Source organism: Pungitius pungitius, chromosome 5 (assembly GCF_949316345.1).
Source record: "Pungitius pungitius chromosome 5, fPunPun2.1, whole genome shotgun sequence".
NCBI lineage: Eukaryota > Metazoa > Chordata > Actinopteri > Perciformes > Gasterosteidae > Pungitius > Pungitius pungitius.
In genome coordinates, this window is record NC_084904.1 from 14,525,916 (window position 1) to 14,550,950 (window position 25,035).

At 41.0% G+C, this 25,035-nt stretch overlaps 1 protein-coding gene across 11 annotated transcripts in view; it reads right to left on the bottom strand.

Annotated features, from left to right (window-relative positions):
- Positions 1-25,035, bottom strand: part of trpm3 (transient receptor potential cation channel, subfamily M, member 3) — a 100,046-nt gene that overhangs the window by 21,455 nt on the left and 53,556 nt on the right. For all 11 annotated transcript variants that reach the window (XM_037483232.2, XM_037483233.2, XM_037483231.2 and 8 more), the window contains exons 5-13: positions 24,829-24,953; positions 23,684-23,855; positions 15,037-15,211; positions 14,634-14,757; positions 9,449-9,521; positions 4,864-4,964; positions 4,343-4,477; positions 4,114-4,164; positions 1,199-1,339 (exon numbers count right to left, since the gene is read on the bottom strand). In XM_037483232.2, the coding sequence (XP_037339129.1) occupies positions 1,199-1,339; positions 4,114-4,164; positions 4,343-4,477; positions 4,864-4,964; positions 9,449-9,521; positions 14,634-14,757; positions 15,037-15,211; positions 23,684-23,855; positions 24,829-24,953 (1,097 nt within the window). The remainder of the gene's footprint in view (positions 1-1,198; positions 1,340-4,113; positions 4,165-4,342; positions 4,478-4,863; positions 4,965-9,448; positions 9,522-14,633; positions 14,758-15,036; positions 15,212-23,683; positions 23,856-24,828; positions 24,954-25,035) is intronic.

The following is a 25,035-nucleotide window of genomic DNA, read 5'->3' on the forward strand; positions in this document are numbered from 1 at the left end:
GGGCTTTTGATATCCGCATCTATTTCAAGGCTTTGTTCTTATTTAAAAAAAATGTTGCGTGTGTGATCATGTGATCACATGTGTATTTAATGTACAAAATCACAGTAAATTGGAACTGACTCTCTCTCTCTTTCTCTCTCTCTTTCTCTCTCTCTCTCTCTCTCTCTCTCTCCTTTCGCTTTATCTCTGTCTTCCCAGCTGCTTTGTTGCTGCCATGGTATATATGCACTGTGAGAAACAGGCACATGACGACTCACATTCACAAACACACAAACATAAAGGCGCGCAATCGAGCAGAAATATGGTGTTTCAGACGCAGCTGCGTATACTTCTATTTTCATCACACGTGTGGCGGTGTGTGAGGTATTGAGGCAGAAGGAAGAATTATACATCAGAATGGGACCATAGAGTAGATAACGTACAGTTTGTGTGGCATAAAACACACAGCCGCAAAATACTACAGCACATGATTTCAGTGATCAGGTCCTCCACTTAGGTTGAAGGTGCGCTAATCAGTGAGATGCATAATGTAGTAATTGATATGAAGTGTGTTGATTACTGGGGTTATCATGGTACACAATGAAGAGCCACTGCTATGGATGATTGATATGTTGGAATAGTGTGTAATTGATGAGACAATGCAGAATAACAGGAGGAAGAATTTTGTGTTCAACCTTGAACAGAACCTTGAAAAATCATTTATGTGGATTACGTTACAAATAATTCCATTATATAAGGTTTTCCGTGTAATGTTTTTGAAATATCTAATTTCGGGCTATCAGTTATAGATGTGTAGATTCATATTCCATCCTAGTGCTACATTAACCAGCAGTTGAGACATGGAGATAAGCTAACCAAAACAGCAGTTGAATCTTTTATAGAGAGAAAATATTTCTTCTTTTCAGAAAGAAAATCACATTAAAGGATTTAGTTTAGTTATAACACTTATAACGCTCAGGTCTCCTGTTCATTCGGTCATGTTCAGTACTTGCATTAGCCGGTCTGTTCTTTAGTGCTTATTTAGTGTTATATTCATTTAAATATAAAACACAATTTACTAATTATTATTCATCCTGCTCTCATCAGGGCTAATTTGATTATGAAGCTCATTTTACTTATAACAGCCCTTTGAATAATTCAATTTGAAAAACTCCCAGACATCACAGTGGAAATACATTAATGAGAATCATTCACTCACCCTCTTGGGTCCAAAGAGGTTGTGGTACAGCGTTCTGAATCTCTTCCTGGTGTAGTTACACCGATATGCGCCGCCCATGAGGTATTCAATGACCAGTCCAATGTCGATGAGGCTGATGCGGTAGTCCGGGGGAAGATTTCCCTAAAAAAACACAAAGTGTTAACAGGCAAAAACCCAAGACACCTGATTCATAAAGGAAGGTAAACGAGAATGATAAATAGTACAAAACATACACACTCACTTCAATAAAATCCATATGAAAGAGTTTTTGGCTATGAAATAAAACGTTATTATCTGATTCACCTTGAAGTAGATCCAACTGAAACCTGGATATTCTCGCTTGGAAAGAACACACAATGTCAGTGAGCAGGAGCAGGAGAAATGAGAAACACAGAAACTCTCAGGCAAGATCTCTCTTCCAGCCTCTATAATATATTTTCATCTCAACCAGACTGTGGTTCAGTTCATGGTTTTGCATTTTGCAATATTTAAAGAAATTTGTATCTTGGTTTGAATTTAGAAATCTGGAGCTATTCCCCCAGTCTCGTTATTGGTCAAAACCAAAATTGCTGCGGAATTATTCCTGAAAGCTCTCTTGTGAAAAAGAAAAAAAGCACCAACAGCTGTAACTTGCTCTCTCACAGGGGAGTAGAAAGCGAGAAAATAATTAAAACTCGGGTGCAATTTGATTTAAAGAGAAAATATTAAGTCAAGTAAGAAGGGCATAAAAAAACAATGATTTGTTATAATTGCATTTAGGGAAATAATGAGATCTTCTCAGTGAGGTTCAATGCAGTCTTGAAGATAAGGAAAGAGAGAGAGTTGTTATGTCTCATTAGCCTGGAAGAGAGGGGCAATAGCATGGACAGACAGACCGGAGGCTAGTCTCTATTACAATAGAAGCTCTTTCACGTGAGGACAATGACAATCGACCCGGGGGTAAAGCCCGACAAAGCCCTGCAGGAAGTAAAGATAGCCACAAATACTGTTTTGTCTCCCATGGCAGACACAAACACACACCTCCTCATACATGTAGTTTAAAAGCAATAGTGTGCGCTCAGTCGAGTCCTCTTTAAGTCCCCGTGGTGGTGAAGCTCAAGCTAATAACTGTTTACACCTCGTGAGCTTGAGAGCTTAGAGAGCTGCCGTTTGTATTTCTGCAGGGCAGTCAAGTTGTTTCCCTCAGAAATTCACTGCAACACAGCCACTGCATTAACAGCCACTATTTAATGCTGCCCAAAGAGGAGTCCAGACAATAGAGTTGCCTCCACGTGTCTCTCAACATGGAGACAGTTTAGCTGGCAGCTAATCGTGCGTGCGCTGTTGACAGAGCTCAAAGTATTATCCTGAGGGGGAACCGGGGGCCGGGCGCCAGTGTTCCGTGACAACGCTTGTTGTGACTGTGTTGTCCGCTTCAACCCAAACTGTTGCCATCAACTTGTGTCCACAAAACAGCATTGGTCATCAAGGAAAAACAATTTCTGCTTTTGCAGCATTAGTTCACGGGCCATCGCTGAGAATTGCTGTTGTCTGACTCAGCTTTTACACAATATAATGAGTGAACAAGTTTATATCCGAGAGTACCCTTCACGGGACCTTACAGCTGTTATTAGCAATACATCTGCATTTCAATCAAAATGAAACCTGTGAAGCGTATGACCGAACGATCCACAGAGAAGAATGAGAGCGAAAAAACAAAGCGACATTGTGACTGAATCTGAAAGACGGCAGTTCAATCTAATTGGCATCATACTACGCAACAACTATACACAAACAATCAGCTACACTATGGCAATTACACACAGCTCTGCCAAAAGATGAGGATGTATGCCATGCACTATGCGCTGTGCGTGTGTGAGTGCTTTGTATGTGTGCCAAGTGGTTTTGTTTGAAGAATATTAAATGCATATCCTCTCTGTAACAACTTAAGATAATACTTGTGTTCAGAAAGACAGGAAGGAGGAAAATGAGGAGTGATTACAACATCAAGCCTCTTCAGCCACTCCCAGGGGAGGATGCGGCTTTACTGTAATCAGTCACATTTTAATTAATGAACCCATTTCAATGCTAATGGTGATGTTGCTAACCTCTCAATCATCCCTCACCTGTGGGATCAATTCTAAATGGCATTCAGACATGTACTGAATTTAAAGTTCTTGGTAGCTGTATTTTATTGCAGTAATCATCAAGGTGCTGTAGAAGTGTTTTGGCTTAAGGGGAGCCAGGGGAGAAACATCCACCATTTCATCATTTAAAACACACATATATATATACAGTATATATATATATATATATATATATATATATATATATATATATATAGAATATACAGTCCTGAGGAAAAATACAATCTATCCCCCCTCTATAAGTAAGGGGATGTGCAATCAATGTGTGAATCAGATGATACTTCATGCTGCAGGAGCACATGTGATACTGTTTTTTATTAATACAAATAAAAATAGAAATTCATAAATTGTGTCTACTGAGTTCTTACTTCTCAGCCTCACAGCTTTTCAAAGCGGCCTCAGTTTGCTCACTCAAGTTCTGTGGATAAAGCATTTTTTAATACAATCCAGTGTTTGTTAACCATGATAGTGTGTGTGCCTTAGATCAAGCACAGAGTACATTGCTGAAAACTCATGAGAGGGATGACAGTCGTGCATAGCTCTACAAAGCCACTGCAGCCCACAACTGCAGCTGAAAGAGAAATGCCAGTCTCGATTTGCAGTGACAGCAACTAGGGCTACTAAACTGTAGACGCACTAATTGATGCAAATAGAATAATGCAAAAAAGCAACAGAAACGATATGGTCAAATGTGTCTTTAATGCACACATTTAGGCCAATATTCTCATACAGTGTGCCTGAGCAGCACTGAGCAGCCACAGAGCTGAAGGGGCGGCGTGACTTTCTTACCTTTTTGACATCTCTTACGAGGTGGAACAGTGTGTTGGATGGTCCATGTCTCTTTTGAAGAAAAAAAAACACAACACATACATATATCAACCATGACAAAATCTACTGTTCCCAGCCAGCTACAGTGTTTTAAAATCAGCACCATGTTTTTTTTGCATAAGTAACCTTTCAAGCAATATCTAAATTGTTCCCTGGTGTGCATCACATTGAATGTGCATTTTGTTATTACCGTGTTGTAGAGCTCCTCCAGTCTGGACAGTGTGAGGAAACGGTGCATACTGACGCCATTTTCAATCAGCAGCTTGACAAAGTCCACTCTGTCCAGAACTAAGGCATCCAGCATGGCCTGCTCCAGGGAGCCGATCTAAGACACATGGGAAAGAGCATAAACAGCAACACATACCACAGATCCATGGAAAAAAATACATATTTATCACCATCAGTTTCCAATTTCCAATGACATGTTACCCACATTTAATAATTTTAAAACATACCAAATAATGTTGAAATAAACACAACTCATCACTGGCTCAAATTGTAAATGAAAACTGCAAGAAATGCATACTTTAAAATTATATTATCATTATTTATATTACAATTATAATTTATACAACCATTTGTCCGTTTTCACCCAGGACCCATCAGTACCATCAAAATGGGGTACATTGATAGACCTTTTTAGGCGAAATAAACAACATATCTGCTGCAGTACGTGTATTCTCATCGATGTGGTTTTTGGTTCTTTCTTACAGGCCACTGCTGTCCGTAGATGAAGATCTGGCTGCGGGCGATGTCCACTCTGTTCCAAGCCAGAGCCAAACTCAGCTGGTCAGGGGCTGAAGCATTGGCACCTAAGAGAGGATTGAGTGTGGGAGAAACTGTTATGTCCCCAGAAAACAGAGTTGCTTAAACACTGAAAATATGAAATTGGCATGGAGTTGAAATCAGGACCACTAACCGGCTGTGAGGTTTACCATTGGATGCATAACCTCACCGTGTCTTATAGTCAGAAATAACAAGGTCAGTTATTTGCGAGTCAAAGGCTGCCTCTGGGAAAGTCCTGTTGCAAACCATGGCTGCTGGTTACAATACCGCTCAGTCTTTAAAAATAGTAGAACTCTGCCTTGAATTTCCTGGTCATTTATTCATGACCAAAGGTTCATGGCAGCTAGTGCCATCATGGGAGTCCACCAATACTTTGTTTTCAAATATACTTCTGGTATTGAGATTTGTGAAGAGTTTGGTCTGCAGCTTCTCCCCTGATGTGAAGACTTTGAACTTAAGTACCTCTGAATCCCAGGGCAGAATAACCGAAACATTCTGCAGCACGTCTTAACAAAAGAGGTTCTTACAAACCACTTTTAACGAACAACAGTGTCTAACTCAAGAGATCTCACCCAGGGAATTTTTAAAAGCATCTTGCTTACCCATAACAATATCACTCGCAGCGGTTTAAAGTTAGGAAACATATCCCACTGTAATCTATCTCCATTTGTATATAAAGAAAATACTGTGGTGAGTACTTTCGCTTGCACTCAAATATTAAATCTAACATTATTATGTGCCGTTTAGAGCTGTGATGAGTCCCAAGGATCATAAATGAGTTTGTATTCATGCACTTTTTTCAAAGCTGAATATGGTCTGTGGAGTTTTGCTATGCAACATCAAATATGTCAGTTAATGTTCCTGGATTCAAAGTGGCTAAATGACACTCCCGCTGACGAGCCTGTCTTTAAAGCCTCGTTGTAGATTGTTCATAGCATAACCGTGGCTTTTTACTTATGACGATTGCCATTAAATGTATAAAATGAGCCAGAGATTAGATATCATACATTTATGTTTACGACATTTTTAACTATAACCCAAGATTCCATTGGCTATTTGTCGACAGAATGAGGGCATTGTTAACTTTTGGGATCGGCCTACAAATATAAGTCCTCCCTTTAGCACTGTATGGCAACATGACTCAGGAGATTCATCACACTTTTCCGAAGCAGCAGAAGACATTAACAAAACATCCTCTGTTTTGAGACTGCAATAAATCTTCAGCTAGTAATAATGTTCATTTCCCTGCTGACAATAATTCAGCATGAAAAGAAATCCACTCTTAAATCTTTATGGCTTTACAGCAGCTGTTCTCTAGATTTCTCTATCTCTCTCTCAGTAGTGGAACTCCCTATATGTATATCTTAGCAAGGCATCCATGTTCATATTATTTAGCAATAACCTGATTTGTTCAGGTTCTGTGCCCTGACAAATGAGCTATCCTGACCAGAACTACTCAAGGTCAACGCTTTACCTTAACCAATCACTTCTGCCTCAACCAGCCACGTAGGCTGGGTCTTGCTAAGAAATGTAGTGGAATTCAAACTTTAACATCTATTAACTCTGACAAAAAACTGAATTGGATGTAAATGCCATATGGGTTACATTGGCAATCAACCAGTTCCAATAACTAATTAGCAGGCTAAGGCTGCCTTATTTTCTATTCTGCGGAAACGCATGAGCAGGGCTGCAGAGATTGGTTTGATGAGCGCGCAGAGATCTGCAGTTACACGCCGTGAACCTGCTGAATACTGTGACTAACGGGCCATTACCACATAGAGCGCATAGGCACACAGCCAGAGGAGTATGTACCACATAGAGACCACGATATAGACTCACTGCGTGATCTAAATGTGTAGTGGGAGAATAGGAATACCAGAACATCTCACAGTGATGTGACTGAGAACATAAAAAAACATTCCAAACTGAACTAAAGACAAATGAACACTTTTTAAGGCCTTTTATTGGTAGATATGTATGCAGGTCAGTTAGGCAGTGTTAAGAAAAACGGTTTCTGGACAGAACTAATTAGCTTAATGTAATACTAAAGTAGTATAGAAAAGTACAAAACAAAAATCAAAGGCACTAAGGATGAAGAAAAAGTGATAGATGGCATCGCGTTTTTTCTTCTTCACCTTTCTCATCACTGTAATAACTTTATTGCATGCCATCACTGTGTGCTAAAGGACAAGCCGTTGGATGTAAATCTGCCAATATTCTCACAATGCATGATCGTTGTGATGGGGTTAATGATCATCTTAACATAAAAACTGTTGTGAAATATGGCTCTAGTAGGTACAGAATATCCTACCGTAGGGCAGGGCGTATACAACTGAGATACAGTGTCGATTGTATTTGATAAGTCTTATTTCGACATTTCAGGCAGTATAAAATCAATTGTGGACAATACATATCAAACTAAACCTAACTTTTAGAACTGATTAGCGCTGTAGGCTACGATGTACAATTAAAAACCAGTGCTACTGAACAAAAGCTCAGTCTGCTGTGAACATTAATAATTTACCTACACACAGGGAGGAGTTAACCAAAATGAGAAAGATGGGGCAACAATTCATCTCGGACTTTAAAGAAATCCCCTGTTACATAAAGCCTAATAATAATCCCCTATGCTGAGACAGGCCTGTGTCATTTTAATAAGCACAGAAGTATCATCACTTTACACCATGCTCTCCCTCCGTTTTAAAGGCCTGTACAGCATTACTGGAGCTTAATGGTGTGAGTTCAGACAGAGCCTTGCTATTAAGAGCTTTAGTGGAGATATGTGAATGTGTAAAGGCAGGGCGGGCTTGCTTTATCAAAGGCCTGCGGGTTCCCTCGATGTGCTACCAGGGAGTTTGAACTGCAGCCAACTGCCTTCATGGACCAAATGGTGAAGATATCGACTTCTTCAGACAGCGGACCATCAAATACTCTTAACTCCCCTCCGTCACCCCATGTGTCTTTTGCTGCAGATTCCTTCTTGTGGCCACTTTTTAAAATCTCTCTCTATTTCACACACTCACTCCTTTTATTCCATGTTCTCCCCTCCCTGTGCATTCCTGTGCCTGGTTGAGCTGCACGCAATGGCTTTGTCCTTCAGCGAAGAAGTCTAATCCAGTGTTTTAGAAGCTCTTGGGCAGGATGTGACTGATTTAATTTTACACTAATTCATTCACTCATTCAAATGCAGAACGAGACTTGCGTGCAAAATGACCCTTGTGTTGTTTTCCATAAAGATCCTCCCCCCCCAGGGTTTTTCTCTCATCCTTTCACTTCTATGAGTTTGTCCTTTCATTTCCTTTTTCATCTTATTTATTATCTTTCTTTTAGTTCAATTGCCCCCTTCACTCTTTCGTGTATATGCCATTCCAATCACAATGTGTCACGATGAATAGAGAGGGGATAAAAAATCGTGAGCATAAATCAAAGATGAAGACAGTTGGAGTCGATAGAATACACAAGTGAGACATGTGTACGTAGGGAAACTGCTCGATTGCAAGTGTCTGGGAGGAAGATGCATGGGCCACAGAAATAATACATCTTGACTGTTGCACATAAATTATGTAAAACATGTTTCTCCATCACTCCCTCCTTCTTCAAACTTGTTGGGACTCTGTGGAATGAAATATTCCTCTGATAGTTAATCATGCACAGGTGTGTTTGAGTGAGGCCACGGCTGCCAACTCCAGCGGGCAACATCAGCGTCATATTCCTCGAGGTGGCAACAGTATCTACTGCAGAACCAATGGAAAGCATGGATCTTGCATCCCCTGTGTGTTTATGTGTAGAGGAGTTGAGGACACGTTGAAGTGGGTAGATGAAGGGGTGTTCGGGTTTAATTGCTATGCTTGCACTTGAGGATATCTACACTTCAGCAATTCAATTTGGTTTGATTTCTTGCCATTATTAACAATTAGTTGCAGTGTAAGACTTGCAGCTGCTAGATCTCCAGCTCTCTCTACTTACTAATCTGTTATATTTCTGTTCCGGTGTTACTACCCCCCCCCCCCACCAGTGTTGCTGAAAAACTAAAATAAGTATCAGTAAAAAGAGCTCGGAGTTAGTGGACCAAGTCAAGTGAATACTGGACTTACAGTATATAGGGCAGGCATTCGTAAGGAGTTTCCATACTCTGTTTCTTCTAAAACTGTAAGAAAGCAATTGTTTGATAAGCTAATGTAGTACAGAGACTTATTGCTGAGTTTGTTCCGGAGTCTTCCTGCTACGCAATGATCAAAAATGGAGCTTTAAAAATGGAAACGGTAAGTATACACTTGTTTATATTATATTCTTGAGCCATGAACTACAAAAATAAAAACATGTCTGTGTGCTTTGAACATGAACCCAAAGTGGGACAGTGAGAGGAATGCTTTCTGAAACAATTTCACCCTCCATTTAAGTACTGAAGCTTCAAAATAACAACATTACCAGAGGGAGACAGGGAAATGGAAGCCGTTCACAATACTGTATATTTGTGCTGCAGCACACGCACGTAAACGCACACACCCACCTTTTAGTAATGCTGTGAGGATGGCAAGGTCAATGTCCTGATGACCCTCCGACCCCATCCGGAAAACTGTTATCTGAGAGACAACAAGAAAGAAAAGAGAGACAAAGAAAGAAGAGACAGACCCAGAGAGAACAAATGAGAAAACGCTGCTGGTACGGTTCTTTGATAGATGCATCAACACTTACAGAATAACACATCAAGTCCCTTTTTGAGAGGGAGCCTTCGTATTGGATTAAAAAGCTTCACTAAAAATGCTGCGCCACAGGAGAAGATATTTAATAGCTGAGATGTAATGTATCTCCTCTCCAGCCTCTGTTCATGTCCGGAGGGAAAAAAGGGATTCACGAGAAGGCAACCGAGGGGAACGAGAGTACAAACAAAACAACCAGAGCAAACAAACACAGACTTGAACTTGCATTGCTCTCCGATACTAAAGATCGTTTTTTCCTTTTGCTGTGTCAAACATTTTGGGGATTTTACACTATGGTTCTTTTCCGTCTTTGTCTGTTGAGTCTTTTCTGGACTTTTTGTCTGTGTACAATGATAGCGTGCGCTTGTACACCCATGTGAATGTGTGTGGGCATACATGCTTGTATGCGTAAAGGGCACCTTGTGGATGTCGTCTAAGAGTATACGCGTGTTCTGAATTCCTGACGACCCACTCATTTAATCCGCCCCTTCGCCCATCAACCTCCTCCCACCTCCCTCTCTTTCCTGCAGCCCATCTCCCTTCCCATCTCCCCCCTCGAAATGGCTTCATTCTGTGGAGCTCTGGGAATCTGCAGCCATTGCTGCTGCTTTCCCCTGGTGCAGAGCTGCAGTGTTGTGGGCTAACGCTACTCTTTCTGCCTCTATCTCCCTCTCTATTAACACAATCTAAATGCACTTCAGTAATTCAATTTGCATTAAAGATTTAGCGCATATTTTATGTGTGCTCATTCATCATTTGCACATCATATGCTGATGCCATTCTGGCTCATCCCAGGGAGAGAAATGATTGTGTCATTGTAAAAATGCAGAAATAGATAACCTTGGGCACAAAGTAGCTTGACCAATGACTACAAAAAAGTGTGCAAGAGGGTTTTCTATAAATGTTTAAGTGTCCTCTAATCTGCAAGCAAAATTTCCTCTGACACAGACATTTGCAGCTGAACTGGATTTTTTTTTCAGACCCTCCCCGCTCAGCTTAAAGATTGTGTACTCGTTGCCTTCTCTGCAGAATTTTTTGAGCCTATTTCTAATGAACAAGATCGGTGAAGGTTTTTAATCCCTTCTGTGGGGAGTATCTAGGTGTGTGTGCGTGACGGTTCCCATCAGCCTGTATAATCGAAGGGTCTTTCTCCCGCTGAAATAGGAGTGCAATGGGATGTGAAGGTATCGATTGAGGACTTCATGAGCGGAGACACCAATGAGTCGCTGAGGCAGTGTGCAATAGGTTCATGTGCTTCTATGAGTCAAGCTACCGTGTGTGTGTGGTTGTGTGGGAGTGTTTGAATGGTCCAGCCAGTGGCTGCATTACTATTTGCTAGAATGCATCTTTGTCTTTACTCTAATGGATGCTAACAACACTTTTAGGGAGCCATCTGCTGAACACATATGTAATACTGTGATCTAGCCAAGTGTGTGCGTGCGTGGTACAATAATATGTTAAAGACCAGTTTTCCTTTGTCTTGTGTGACTGTACAATGATTGCAAAGCTGTCATTTTCTAACAATATCAGTGTAAGAAATAACCTTTTACAAAGTTGTGCCCATGAGTGAACCTAATTTCAACTAATCAGGACAGAATCCTGTCCTCGCCACTTGTTCATTATACCCTATGGTTATCACTAGGAGAGATCACACACACACACACACACACACACACACACACACACACACACACACACACACACACACACACACACACACACACACGGCTGCCTTCAGGCCAAAAGATGGATGAGAGTGTGATAGAAGACGTATGATGATTATTGAAGATGTTAGCCATTGTTTCTATTCTCCCATCTCTCTTCACTCCCTTTCTTCCACCCATCATCTTTCTGCCCCCAGAGGCTAATCTAACAACACCCTCCCATCGGCATGCCCCCCTACCGACTCACACCCTCTCTGCCTGCTTCCTCCTTAATTCTTCCTGCCTTTTCCCTTCCCCCAATCACACCACCAAGGTGACCCTGTAGAAATACGCTACCTGTTATCACACAGGCTCTACAATGCAGAGGCCAAGCAACACAACCGCTATGACAACGCAAGGTTGCACATTTCATCTCAGCAATTACACAGTGTCATAAATTCAATCATCAGGTTTGTGCCTAGGGTAAACTGATGGACTCTCCTTTATGCTCTTCTTCAAGCAAAGGTGCTCTCAAGTACTTACAGTGAGCAAGCAGTTCATTAAATAGGTGCACAAGTCATACACTCAACCTTCCAACTACATTTTGTTTGCATTATGTGTTCAATAAACTATGCTAAAATTCTGAATGTATCCTGGCCTCAACAATGACTACTGTCACCTCAGGGTTCAACCTGCAAGAGACAGGGAACTAACCTGTGTCTGTTACAACTTCTCTCTTTTGACAAGACAAGAGGAGAAAGGAAAAGAACAAGGAGAGGGAGACAGGTCGAGTTAGGGATCGGGGGGGGAGAAAGACGTGAGACAGCGAAAAATAAGAAGCCTGTTTAACGCACAGGAAGACAGGAGGAGGAAGTTGTGGAGTCGACAAATTCAGGATATAGAAAATGAAGAAAGAAAAGACAAAGTGCAATCTTTTCAATGACTGGGTTGTGTTGAAGGATTCCCACATCTATAGAAACGCTAAGCTACAAGCTCAAAAGAGGATCATAAAGCCGCTCTTCACGCTGCAGTGAGCCCAGCTGATTGCAGAACATTCATCTTCATTTAACAGGCGAAGACCCTGTTCATGCTGCTACATAAGAATACTGTACTAGACCCCCCCACATACACTCATTTAATCCACAAGGTTTCCCTAGCATCCTCTGCAGCCCATACATTTAAAATGGTTAGCTGTATGTCGCTCCATCTCTCCCATGCTCCATTACACCTTCCTTCTCCTCATCTTCCTCCCACTCGTTCTTAGTTCAGGAACAAGAGCATCGTGGGAGGGGGGTTTCTCCTGAATATTTATTCCAAATTAAACACATATGGACAATTCTACAGGAGATTATTTTCTACCAAGCAATCATTTTGTAACGACCCTCCCCGAATCACAGATGAAGAAATGGGAGCTGAGAGTGAGAAATGGGAAGATAGAATGAGGCACTTCTCTCTTAATTGGACCTAGAATTGGATTCACACACGTCTAGCGACAACATTAAGAGCCACATGACGACAGGCCTTGCTGATATTTTAAGTCACTGGTTCACATGCAGCTTGTACTACCTTCCTTGTGCTGGTTTGACATTTTATAGGAAATGGTCACATTGAATGGATACAAGAAACAGGATAAGTAATGAGAATACATGAGGACGATAATCACCTTTTTTCTTCTGTATTTGGAGCCGCGCCGAGATAATAGTACTTTCAGTTTTGCATGAGTCAATGGGAACCCTCTCTTTTGCTCACCCTCAGATTATGTTATTCTTTACTCCCTTACAATTAATCTCCTCCAATCACATATGCATAAAGACTTAAATCTGTAGCGTTCTGAGTACTGTAATATAAATACAGCTTTCAGTGATCGGTTTCATTTTAGGAGCAGTAACTGTTTTTAAATTCGGAGAGAGAGAGGGAGCATTAGATTATCTGGCTTGTACAGCTGTTCCACTGAACATATACACGCATTGTTCTGCTCTGGTGTATTGTATTCAGAAGAAGCATCAGTGTGAGCATCCGTCATCACTGGAACCCCACAAGCACCACAATCAATCCCCTTACACGCCGCACAACCATGACCAATGCTGGGCTGCCTGCAAAATACTATGTGCATGTTTTTGTGAGTGTTTAGTTTTGTGTGACTTGTTTTCCAACAGTTGATATTAAGTGAAAGACAGAATTAAGATGTTAATCACAACATTGGAAAAAAATATTGTTTTCTACAATACACAGAGAGTCTGCCCCGGCTGACAGCCGGGAGCATTACAACATTAAAACATCCATGGGCTAGTGGCGAGGTCCAAGAGAGGGGCAGACTGTGCAAACCCAACTCCTTGTAAAGTTTAAAAATATATACGGTGCATATATAGAACTGAAGGTCATTAATGGAAACCCTGGGTGGAACATTGGAAATAAGAAACAACACAAACAATGTTCCATTACGCGTTTGAGATAATCTGCTGACGTAACATGTCTCGTGTTGTGACTGTAGTGCATGTGTTAATAATATATTTTGCAACCCAAATATTGTACAAACTGGGATGATTATTCCATGTTAAATATCTGGTTGAATTCATTTAAACGACAGAACCATTGTGTTTCAAGATGCTAAACTGCATTCTAGCTCAGCACTTTTGATTCTGAAAAGGTATTAAAACAAGGCTTATGTGGCACGATGCTAATTACAAACATACTTGCAAAAGGCCACTCGCTGCCAGCTGTACCAACATTCAAAGTGTGATGAAGCGAGAGCAACCAAGTGGTAAATAAGTTAGTGATGCTGCACAACTGAGAGACAGTAAGAGCTGCCGCAGTTTGTTTGCCTCGCAAAGGATGCGCTACACCATTTCATTGCGAATGACTGTGAAGCTGTGTGTCGATGTTTGCATGCACTGTTGTGGTGCACACTTTCTTTGATTAAATGTACTATAATAAAAATGTATACACACGGACATAAATGTCACTTCTACGCCCAAGTGGTTGGTTTAATGTGAGGGACTGTGAACTATCCTAAGGCGAAAGACTCTCAAGGTGGAGGCCAATTGGTCTCAAAGATAATCTGAATATATTTACATCCACTTCATTCATAAAGCCAGGGTTGATACTACAAAACAGGTTTCCTGAAGTGCAAGATCCAATTAATGCATTTTTTCCTCCTTCACATGTCTTAATTTTTTTGCTGTTTCATACAGCTGAGACATCAAAGTTTGGATGAATAGTGCTATTTATTGGAGTGTGTGAGATTGCTCTGTAGTTTTTAGTACTGCTCATGTTTGCTTTATCTGCATCTATATATACATATAATTATGTCTGTTGGCATGTGTACGTGAACATCTATGAGAGGGACACTCACCAGCTCCTTCTTCTTCATGCACTCCATGAGAATGATGAACAGATGCTGTGCCTGTGTGCGGCTGTAGGTGAAGGTCTTCTGGATGGTCACCAGCAACTGGTCTCTTAGAGACTCGTTAATTATGCTGCAAAGATCCAGTGAAAAAAGCGTGTCAGGAGAAGGGAGGCAAATTAGATAACTTTGTCACTAAGTTAAACCAAGGTTGACTGGGGATCTCAGTACTTCTGTTTTAGAGTCCTTGGTGAGATGTGATTCTGAGATTGCACTTATTGTACGTCGCTTTGGATAAAAGCGTCAGCTAAATGACATGTAATGTAATGTAATGTAATTCTGCAGGTTTCATTTAACATGTAACTTCATATTGGATTGGATTACTGCATAATGTGCACATGGGAGCACATACCCTCCATCTTCAGAGTATTTGTGTCCAAAAGCCAAGATGTCTGAGGCCCTGCCGCTGCCATCACACACCACCACGGGGACGGGAGGGGTGTCCCTGAGGTACTCCAGCACAATGGAGATCACATTCGGGCCTCCCTCTACGATCAGAGCCACCACCGGCACACCCTGACCAATACCTGCACATAAAAACACCCGGTTGGTGTTGGGAAGTGATGAAAAGTTATTGTAGAAAGGAAAACAGAAATGAACAATACAGAATAAAGAAAAAGGACACAAAAAAAGTTTAGTTACACCAGCAAGATTAGTTCTGTACATAGAATAAAATAAGCCCAAGCGTGTTGCCATGTTGTATATTTGACACTTGCGATGTCTCAACGGGCTTCCTAATTATGGTAGAGAGACTATTTAAAAAGCACCGGTACCTAAAATAAGCAACCCACTTGGTGCCTTTGTTTTGTGGTTCTGTGGCAAGGAATTGTGTGTATGTGTGTGTGTATGTGTGTGTGTGCGTGCGTGTGAGGAAAAGAGATATTCAGTGATATACCCCCTACTGTTCAACACAAAAAAGGCTCATTCTATTTTGGGTAACTGTATAATTAGCAGCTCATGGTGAGATTATATACAGGAGAAGCTACTGTAGATATGGCATTTATTGCCAAGGAATTTCCTGCATGTATTATTCCCTTTTCCTTCTTCCTCATTTCCTTTCCGTAGCGTATTTCACATCATACCACCAGACGTTGACTTTAAGCCACAATAAACCCCAGAGTCCAATTCTCTCAAACCACGCGGGTTCTTTCCCTCTTTAGTGGTCTCAGTTCAATCCAGTTCCTAGACCCTGCTTCTTTCATCCTTCCCTTTCCTGATTTTTGTCTCACTTCCAGTAGATCTTTCTAAAGACACTTTGTTCTCCTCCACTCCCTGCTGTTCTGCAACATGAGGTTGTGTTCTCAGACGGGTGTTTTGACTTTTCTAATTCAAAAGCCGTGTAACTGCTGGATCCCCCCCCCCCCCCATCCCGCTCTGCATAATTCACACAGGAGAAAGCGCCTCCCAAAGACGCAGGCAGACGAGCGTATGCAGATGTGTGCTTACGTAGTGTATGCTCATGCACACACAGAAACTCCTGAGCCCCCCTACACATCCAGAAGCATGCACACCACCATCACGCTTTGCCTCACACAGCGTTGTGCGCCCTTGCACCAGGGACAGTTACATAAAGGTAAACATTTTAAGGGCCATGCCTACTTAAAAGAGGCAAAACGTCAGTGTGTCACCACACATCATGGGACCATAGATCAACAGAGCTAAATGTGTTACTTGCAGTTGTCGTTCCAAGCAATGATATTGATGACTAGCGAGCTCTGAAGGCAGCGTGGTAGTATCCAACGCACATTATTCTTCAGCTGAGGAGCAGATGAGGAGGGGAAAGCACAGCTGTGTCATGGCTATAATTGGTAGAATGAAAACACACACACACACACTCACACCCTTTTGCTTGACTGTACAAAAAATATTTCATGATGGCTTTTGGTCTCCCATGCAGTTCTTTTTTCATTTTGAATCTTGAGCTTTGACTGTATTCACTCGTGTGGGAACTCTGATGTATGAAAACGTTAATTTGAACTGAAGTTGTTCTCCCAAAAACAGATAAACATTCTCATTTTTTTACTCATTTAATTGCCCTTGAAAGCATTTAAATGGCACCAAAATAACGGTAATATTAACAATTTGGGTTTTACAGACTTTTGTATTGTGTCATGTATGTATTAATAGTTGTTTTATTTATACCTAAATTTCCTTCGGGACTTACACTAAACAACCGCCACAGTTCCAGGGAACATGCTATTGAATCCCTATACATACTGCAGAAATGTTAACATTCTGCTGCTTCCACTGAACTTTCCTCTAGAGGATTTATTGAAGATGCAATTCCTTTTCACGGCAGTGCTAATACTGTACTGCAGAATAGCAAATGTATATATATATATATCAACTGTCTCCTTCAACGCTGTAAGTTGGTGGGCGGCTGGGCTGGAGATACTGGTGTAATCACTTATTTTGTTTCACAATATAAAACATAAATATATACCATGCATACCTAGCACCTATTCCACCTATAAGGTATTGAATAATTCAAACTAAATCACTGCTGCAACACTGTGCCACCCACCCTCTAACCGTTGCCTGACCTTGAAATTCTCCTTGGTGAGTGCAGACCGGTGGGAGGTTCAAACAAAATGAGGCGGCGAAAAATAAGTTGTAGATGTTATGAAAGTGATAAATCTTGAACGTGGCGTTTCTCAATTTTTATGTATAAAAGATCTTTCACTGTTTTTAATAATAAAATAACAAACATTTATACTATTATATATACACAGATGAAATACATTGTGTATATATTCTGAGATATACACAATACAGCCTGTATACTGGGTACGGTCTCTCGCTACACATTTAGCCTTTCCACCCCTTAGTCTCCATGGACATTCACATGCATTCACTGCTCTCTCCCTTGTTTCTGTAACATACATAATTTTAACCCAGCGGTGCAGCCCATGTCTCATCTACCAGGAGGGAAATCAGAGTGAAAAAGCAGAGGCAGAAAGAGAGTCGAGAGGTGGTCGATGACGTCCGTGGCCACATCTTTCTGAAAAAATCCAGTCTGGAAAACGAGGACGCTGAGGAGGGAAAGGGGAGCTTGTAAGAAAGACACACATAACGTGCTTAAATGCTCCTAATTAAGGATCCAGCGATGACTCATCCTCTACGAGTGTGTGTCTCTGTGTGCGTGGGCGTGTGCGAGTGTCTGCAAGTTTGTCCTTGCATGTATCAAATTTGTATCAGCATGACTGGAGGAGGTGTGCTAAAGTAAGTGGGTGGTTATCTTTGCCTATCTTTGTTATCAGTAGTCAAGTTGGAGCATTATCCAGGATGTGGGCCAAAGAGAAAGAATCCTGAATGGCCCTATTGATCAGAAAAATACATTTAATACTAGCTACTTAGTTTAAAGGATTGATTTGTGCTTTGGCATGTGACCACGCTTATGTGAAAGGAATATTCATGAAAAAATAATGCTTGGATTTGTTTGTTAGTTGTAAATATGTTTCTGAGTTCAAACAATTGTAATTAACCCCATGAGCTCCAACCCTTTAAGGTTTAATATATCCTTGTAAGATAAAAAAAATGAACCCCTCGCTGGGTTCTTTTTGAGGGGGAAACTAAACGTTTTCTCTGTAGAACTTCTCACAGAGTTTCCTCGGGGAACCTTTTTACGTTTCTAGATAAATCCCTTTATGTTGGGGTCTATGTATAACCTTCTGAACAGAACCTTATCTCGGGAAGGTAAAGGGTCTTCTCATGAGAGGGCAAGCTGTGGTTCCAGCTAGCAGGAAAAGTCGTGTATCTGACCCACTACCTGGCTCTCTTATCTCTCCACCACAGGTGTGTGTCACGTTTGTCTTTTTTTTGTGACACAAATAGGCCCTAATCTTGATGACTTTTAATGTCCCCGTACGCTTCTCACAGGCCTAAATATTTCATCTAACGAGCCACTCCAACGGTGTCAGCTCAGCCCCACTGGATTAAACAGTCAGCAGCATCACTTGGACCAAGAACATCGACTTTCATATTATGTTTGTATTGTATTTCATTTACAATTTTATGACTCATGGCGTGGATTGTATAGGACCTTGTACACATCTAAATGGCTTTTAAATATTGTTTTTTTCCAAAGCATAATTTATAAGCCTGACTTAACTTTCCTGCTATTTTGAATACATCTCTGAGCCATGTTCAAACTGAAAATGAAGCTTTTTGATATGTGTTAAAGATTGTGAGCCGCCAAGTAATTCAATTGGTCACAAAGTTGGACAACGTAAGAAAGGGGAGATATTAGGAGATATTTGTGTAAATGCTGAGTTTGTTCAGGCATTTAGGTGGTTGTAGAAAGTGTATAACCAACCTATGGACTTCCCATGTACTAATAATAATAGTAGGACCTCTTCTGTATGTGCTGCTCCACAGTTGAGCTCCCAATGTCATGGTTAATCTGCCTTATGGCCTCTTCATTCAATTACTAGAGCTACTTGATGAATGAAAACTCCACTATATCAATGAAGGTTACACAGGAAACACAAAGTTAAAAAGGATACAAGCCTACAGCTTCACACACATTCAATATAAACAGCACTTATTCTAAAATGTCTTCCTGCGATCTAAACTTGAACAAATGAATAACCTGTGTTCCTCTTTGGGCCTGGCATGTACATGCAATTCAAGGTTTTTGGGCATTTTTTAAGAGGGCAAGTCAATAGATGCGTTGCTGTTGCTGCCTTTTCAATATTTCGCCTAGTGTTTCAATGTAGACACCTTAAGGTAATGTGTCATCTCACTACCTGCATCCTCCCCAGCAGCTACATCACATTTTTTTTGCCCTTAATATTATCCTCCTCTCCCTCGGCTCACACTCGATCACTCTTTTCTGTTTATTCATTCTCTCACTCTCCTTTCTTCCTCTTTTACTTGTCATCTCGCTGGGACAGGTGTGTGATTGAAGCATTTATAGCCACAAGGAGACATGTCAAAAGAGCTGTGCAGTGGCTAAGGGGAATGGTGCCAATTATTTTATTGATTTTCTTCAACTTTGACAATGTCCCGTAGCTTTGGGAGATGCCAAGGATGGGCCAAATAGAAACTAAGTCTCTGTGTGCATGTGTCCTAACACACTTTTAAATGAATAATTTGTTTACTCTGTTTGCATCAGGGCAGAGCTGTGCTAAGCTGAATCCTTTTCACGGTTATCCAGGCGCATTTACATCGGCATCTCAGACCACGTCTGGCTGGACAAGTCACAAGAGAGGCGCGCATGGACAGCAGAGCACAGCGCTGAGGAGCTACTCTAGCGTGTGAATGCGCTTGCTCTCGTGCACTCACCACATTTATAGCCTCCCAACCCAAGTTCCCTGTCTGAAGCCATTTATTTTGTTTACCAGCAACATGAGCTGTCCTTCTAATGCTCTTGTCCCCTTTTCCCTGAAGAGGACCCAAAACCCATGAGGCGACACCTTTTACACAGAAGTTGTGTTACGAGGTTTACGAGTGGCCCTACCGCGCTACAATGATGAGATTTGACGAGTGCCAATGGTGCTGCCATAACGTGATATGGAAATCTGTAACACGCAAATTGACCATGGCATTGCCTGCAATATAAAAGCTTTATCTAGAGCACAGGCCTAAACTACGTCTAGAGTGTAGTCAGACCTAAACGCATATTTGTTGTGCAATTGACTCATACATTTAAAAAAAACGTGTGGTATTGGGGAGCCAATATATATTGCTACAGCATCTCCGGCACTCACATGGCGATAGCCGTTGCACACAGGCACAGTAGGATTAGCTACAGGATTGCCCAGACATCACAAAAAATACCACAGGGAGAGATTACACATATCTATTGACCACACTTCTTTCATCTTGTGTGCAGTGTGTGTGACTGTTAAAATATCCTGTGGTTTTAAGTGGTCCACAGTCCACATGTCAAGCTATTCAATCTAAACTGTTTTTTCTTTCCTTGACAGGATCTCAGGCTACACTTCGATCCCACGGGAGCCGTGCTTTTAGGGAAATGTATGCACTTGATTTGACCGTGGACAGGTAATCAAATGAAGACATTTTCCTTGTCTGCCAACCTTTTGGAGGTGAATGATTAAGTGGGAGATACACAGCAGGGTACCGTTCATTACGCACACACATACAGTAATCACAATTTCAGGGTTGCAGCTGTGCAAGTGGAATTTCCAGGTTAGGACACTTAAAATTGTTAAAAAACATGAATAATTATTAAATTTTGATAAGTTGAATTGTTGAAATGTTGTTCAGCTCCCATGCTTCTCAGCACTTCTCAGTCACTCCCAGCACACCAGCCCACAGCTCTGCCCCTCCTCTCCTGTCACTCCCAATGATCCCCCCTGAACCCTCAGGGACTGACGTCACCTTGTAAGTAGTTGAGCGTGAGTGTAAGGGCTCGATATGAAAAAAATAAAAAAATAAGTGATATATAATTGAGGGTATTTTATGGTTTTTGCCCTCCAGTTTGAACATCTTCCACACTCTGTCCTGATAAAATGGTCATTTTAAATATTTAATATATTAATAATAGCTTTAAAGACAACATTTTAACTAGAAAAACTATAAATATCTTTTCATGCATGTTTTTTTTGTTTTGCATAAATTTTCCAAATGTACATGTTTAACCTCTAAGCTGTTTTCCTGCGTTTATCCTGCCTACTTGGACTTCTGCCACCAGAAATCACATAACCTTCTGTTCCTGACCACAAGATTAGCCTTGACTCAGGTCAGATACTAAATCCCGTCTGACAATATAAGGAAAGATAATGGAACAATGAGTACTATGGATACGCAATAAGGTACGAGAGGCTGTAGTTTATCATCCTATAATTTAACAGTTCGGGGGCGTTGTTAGGCAACCCTCGAACAGTTACATTATTCAAGATAAAGTACTGCCTTAAGTACCTAATTGCTTTTATTATACGGTTACCAGCGAAATTATAAATAGTAAGTTGCCCTTTAATGGTCCAGTTGCGAAAGCTCGCATTGCCTGAAATCGTTTATTTGTGGGATTTCCGGCGGGTTTACGGCGGGTTTACGGTGGGTTTAAGGCGATCACCACCAAGCTAAAAGCTAAAATGTCAACTAACGGTCGCGCAAAATCTAACCTGTTGTGCGCAGTCATATGGAGCGCTCGGGTCAATGTGAACAGCAACTGTACATTAACGCTGAAAAATGCACCCCCTGTGACTCGCTCTCAACCAATCACAACGCTGGATTTCATCAACCCGTTATATATACATTTTATACAGCACTTCACCTCAAAGAGCAACCGTTGTGAACCTCACTTGAAGGTTTAAAGTTAAAGTTGGTTATTAGTCTATTGGGTCTAGATACATATGCTACATGATAGAAACAGCAGGGAGGGGGCAGTACTTTTCTCTCACATGGATGCTTTGATGCTAGTATGACGACTGGGCGTCCCTTTGCCTTCCCAGCCCCTTTTGTATGAGTCCAGGCATAGGATGACAAAGGGAAGTCCATAAGTCACATGACTGGATGATGAACAAGGAGGAAGTACCTTTGTGTATGCTAACACCCCGTGGGACGCAATACGGTAGTATTGTAAATAAAAGCCCAGTTTAACGCACCTTTTAAAGTACATGTCATCTTACATCAGTTATAGGAGTGGAAGTGAAAAAAAAGTTTGCCTGTCCAAAGTACAACTTGAGTAATGATATTTTGCTTGAGTCTCCAGACAAACCTCAGTTTTCAAATAAGCAAATAATGTTAAAATGTGTGCATTCATGTCACCTAAACTCATGAAATGCATTATAAAAAGCCTGTAGGTGGAGAAGAAAGGTGATAACAAATCATGCCCCGCCCCAAATCTACACACTACGAGGCTCTTAATAGATGTATTTAAAGGGATTCAAGAAGGTTTGTGTGCTTGTGTTGTTTCTTGTGTGAGAGTCCATTTGTATTCATGCAAATAATTTCTTATTAAAGGTACAATGTGGGAATTGAAAACGCAGAAATAAAATGTGACATGAATTCAGCGGTGCGTGAACACTCTACACAAAGAAAAACATATGTGCATGTACGTACAAAAATGCATAAACAGTACACGCAATACATAAGCATTTGTGTCCCGCACAAACAAGAGTTCAAATATACTCTAGCTGTCTCTTTATGAGCGTAATATCACTTTGACGCTGGAATTCCTTTGTGCGGCACACCGAGCAAGGAGACAATAATTATCAAGCAGGTTCATTTGAGGAAAGATGTCATCTAGAGCTGTCAAGAAGCTTTGAAAGAAAAAGTTTGAAGAAGGCTCATTGAGTTATATCAAAGCTGGCTAAAAATATGCCATTTGACAGCATGTCTTCAGTATAAAGAAGGTAAAGATAATTTTAGTCCGGTTGCAAACATAGAAAAGAGTTTGATTAACCCTCAGTGGGTACGCTATTAAAACCAGTGATTACATTGTCATTGTGCGGTTATCATGGGTGTGAATAGTAGTAGTACTAGTAGTACTAGTAGCAGTAGTAGGACAGTAGCCCTTTACAGATCGGTACAGAGTATTCATAAGCTCCAAGATTATTGTTTCTTATAGCGGTACATTTTAACGTTTTGATGTAATTTATTGCACATTGCAGCATCTTTTCCAGTCTTAGCAGATCGGTAAACGGTAAACCTGTTGACATGAAGTTTACTTAAGTTGAGTAACTACTATGCAGTCTCATGTCATCCATGTGTGCGGCTAATCTTTCAATCATTCCTCTGCAGTTTATTGCATCATTTTCTGGGTGCCCAGTTGTGGGTTGCTGCTTAATGGACCTGTTGTGTTCACTTCAACCACTTTCTCAAAACGTCTTTAAAAGGAACTGCCCGATTTCTCACTTCTCTTAAGCAGATAACAATGTTGAAGGCCTCACAACCCTAAGCTGCTACTTTGCTGCCACTTAACGACAGCTAACGAGCAGACGTCTTGGTGGGTTTACCTTTGTGTTTTGGTATTATTGCATCAAGTATATTATACGTTGACTTTTGCGTGCGTACCAGGAAATTGGACTCACGTGTGTTAATCTTCTGCAGGGAGATGTGTTTCTCAAGCTGGCGTCGCAGTTTGACCTCAGCGCCATACTTTCCAGTGGTGCCGTTGTCTGCCAGGATGAAGTGGGAGTGGAGACTGTTTAGAACCGTCAACTTGCTCATGGGGTTGGACATGGTCTGGTACGGACGCACCACCTGTTCAGGAAAGTATAACATTTTACAGTTACAAAAACATCTGGGACAACCGGTCAAAAGAGACATTTTTGGTTTTCTGGTAACAAAGGCAAGCTTTCTTAACACCATTTATGTTACCCAAATGTAGATACAAAGTTATTCGGGAAACAAATAAAGAATATTTCCATTTTTAAGGGTTAGTGACTGTAAGTGAAGCATATTGTATTGGAAGGCCTATGTTACAAACAAAGGCCCAGTTTGAAAGTTAATCCTTTACCAAGCAGACAAACTAACAAATAGACGGTGCTGGGGGAATAATGGGAGATATAGAATCCGCCCTTTCGTGGCTTCAACCATTCTTTGGTCTAAAAGTCCCGATATTTCACCCTTTGCATGTAAAATCAGACATTGAGAGAGGAGAGACATTTTGTCAGGGTGATGACAGATCTGTGTTTAGTAAGAGACCAATTGAATTTCAATAGCTACTCCACATTTATTGCATTACTACAATTAAAACCCAATTTCATTTATAATCCTATTGATTCATCAGTTTCTCAAGAGGCTTGGATTTGTGGAGAAGTGGAACTGGGAGGCCCTGACAATCCGAGGAAAACTCATGTGGTCATTAGGCGTTCAGTTGAGACCAATCAAGCATGGAATAATGGATCCAGTACCTAATTAGCTCATTTCAGCTACAAACTTTAATCTGCTCTGCTTGACTTGTTCAGTAGGACATTCTGATAAGATTGTAACTATAAGATTGTAAGATTTCAATGAGTCAGCATGTGTTCTGCAGTGTTCCGCCAGCTGTTCAACTCACTCTGAAGGAGTGTTTCTCACAGATTGGATTGGCTTACTCAGCATCTCAGTGAAACAGTTCACTTCAATTTACAGGCTGTGGTTGCTGATGATTGTTTTTCACATATCGATATGTGCAAACACCCACTATTAAACTGTTCCCTACATTTGTGTTTGTTTATTCTCATAGACTTACATCTTTGCCAACAAGATCCTCCTGATTTTCTACGATGCCCCACGGAGCAATGCCAATGGTGCAGATTTTCCCCCTTGACTTGGAAGCATGGTCTTTCAACGCATCACCAACATGGCGAATCACTCCTGTTTGTGTGTGTGTGTGTGTGTGTGTGTGTGTGTGTGTGTGTGTGTGCATACGTGTTTAAGAGTGTTTGTGAGAAGAAAG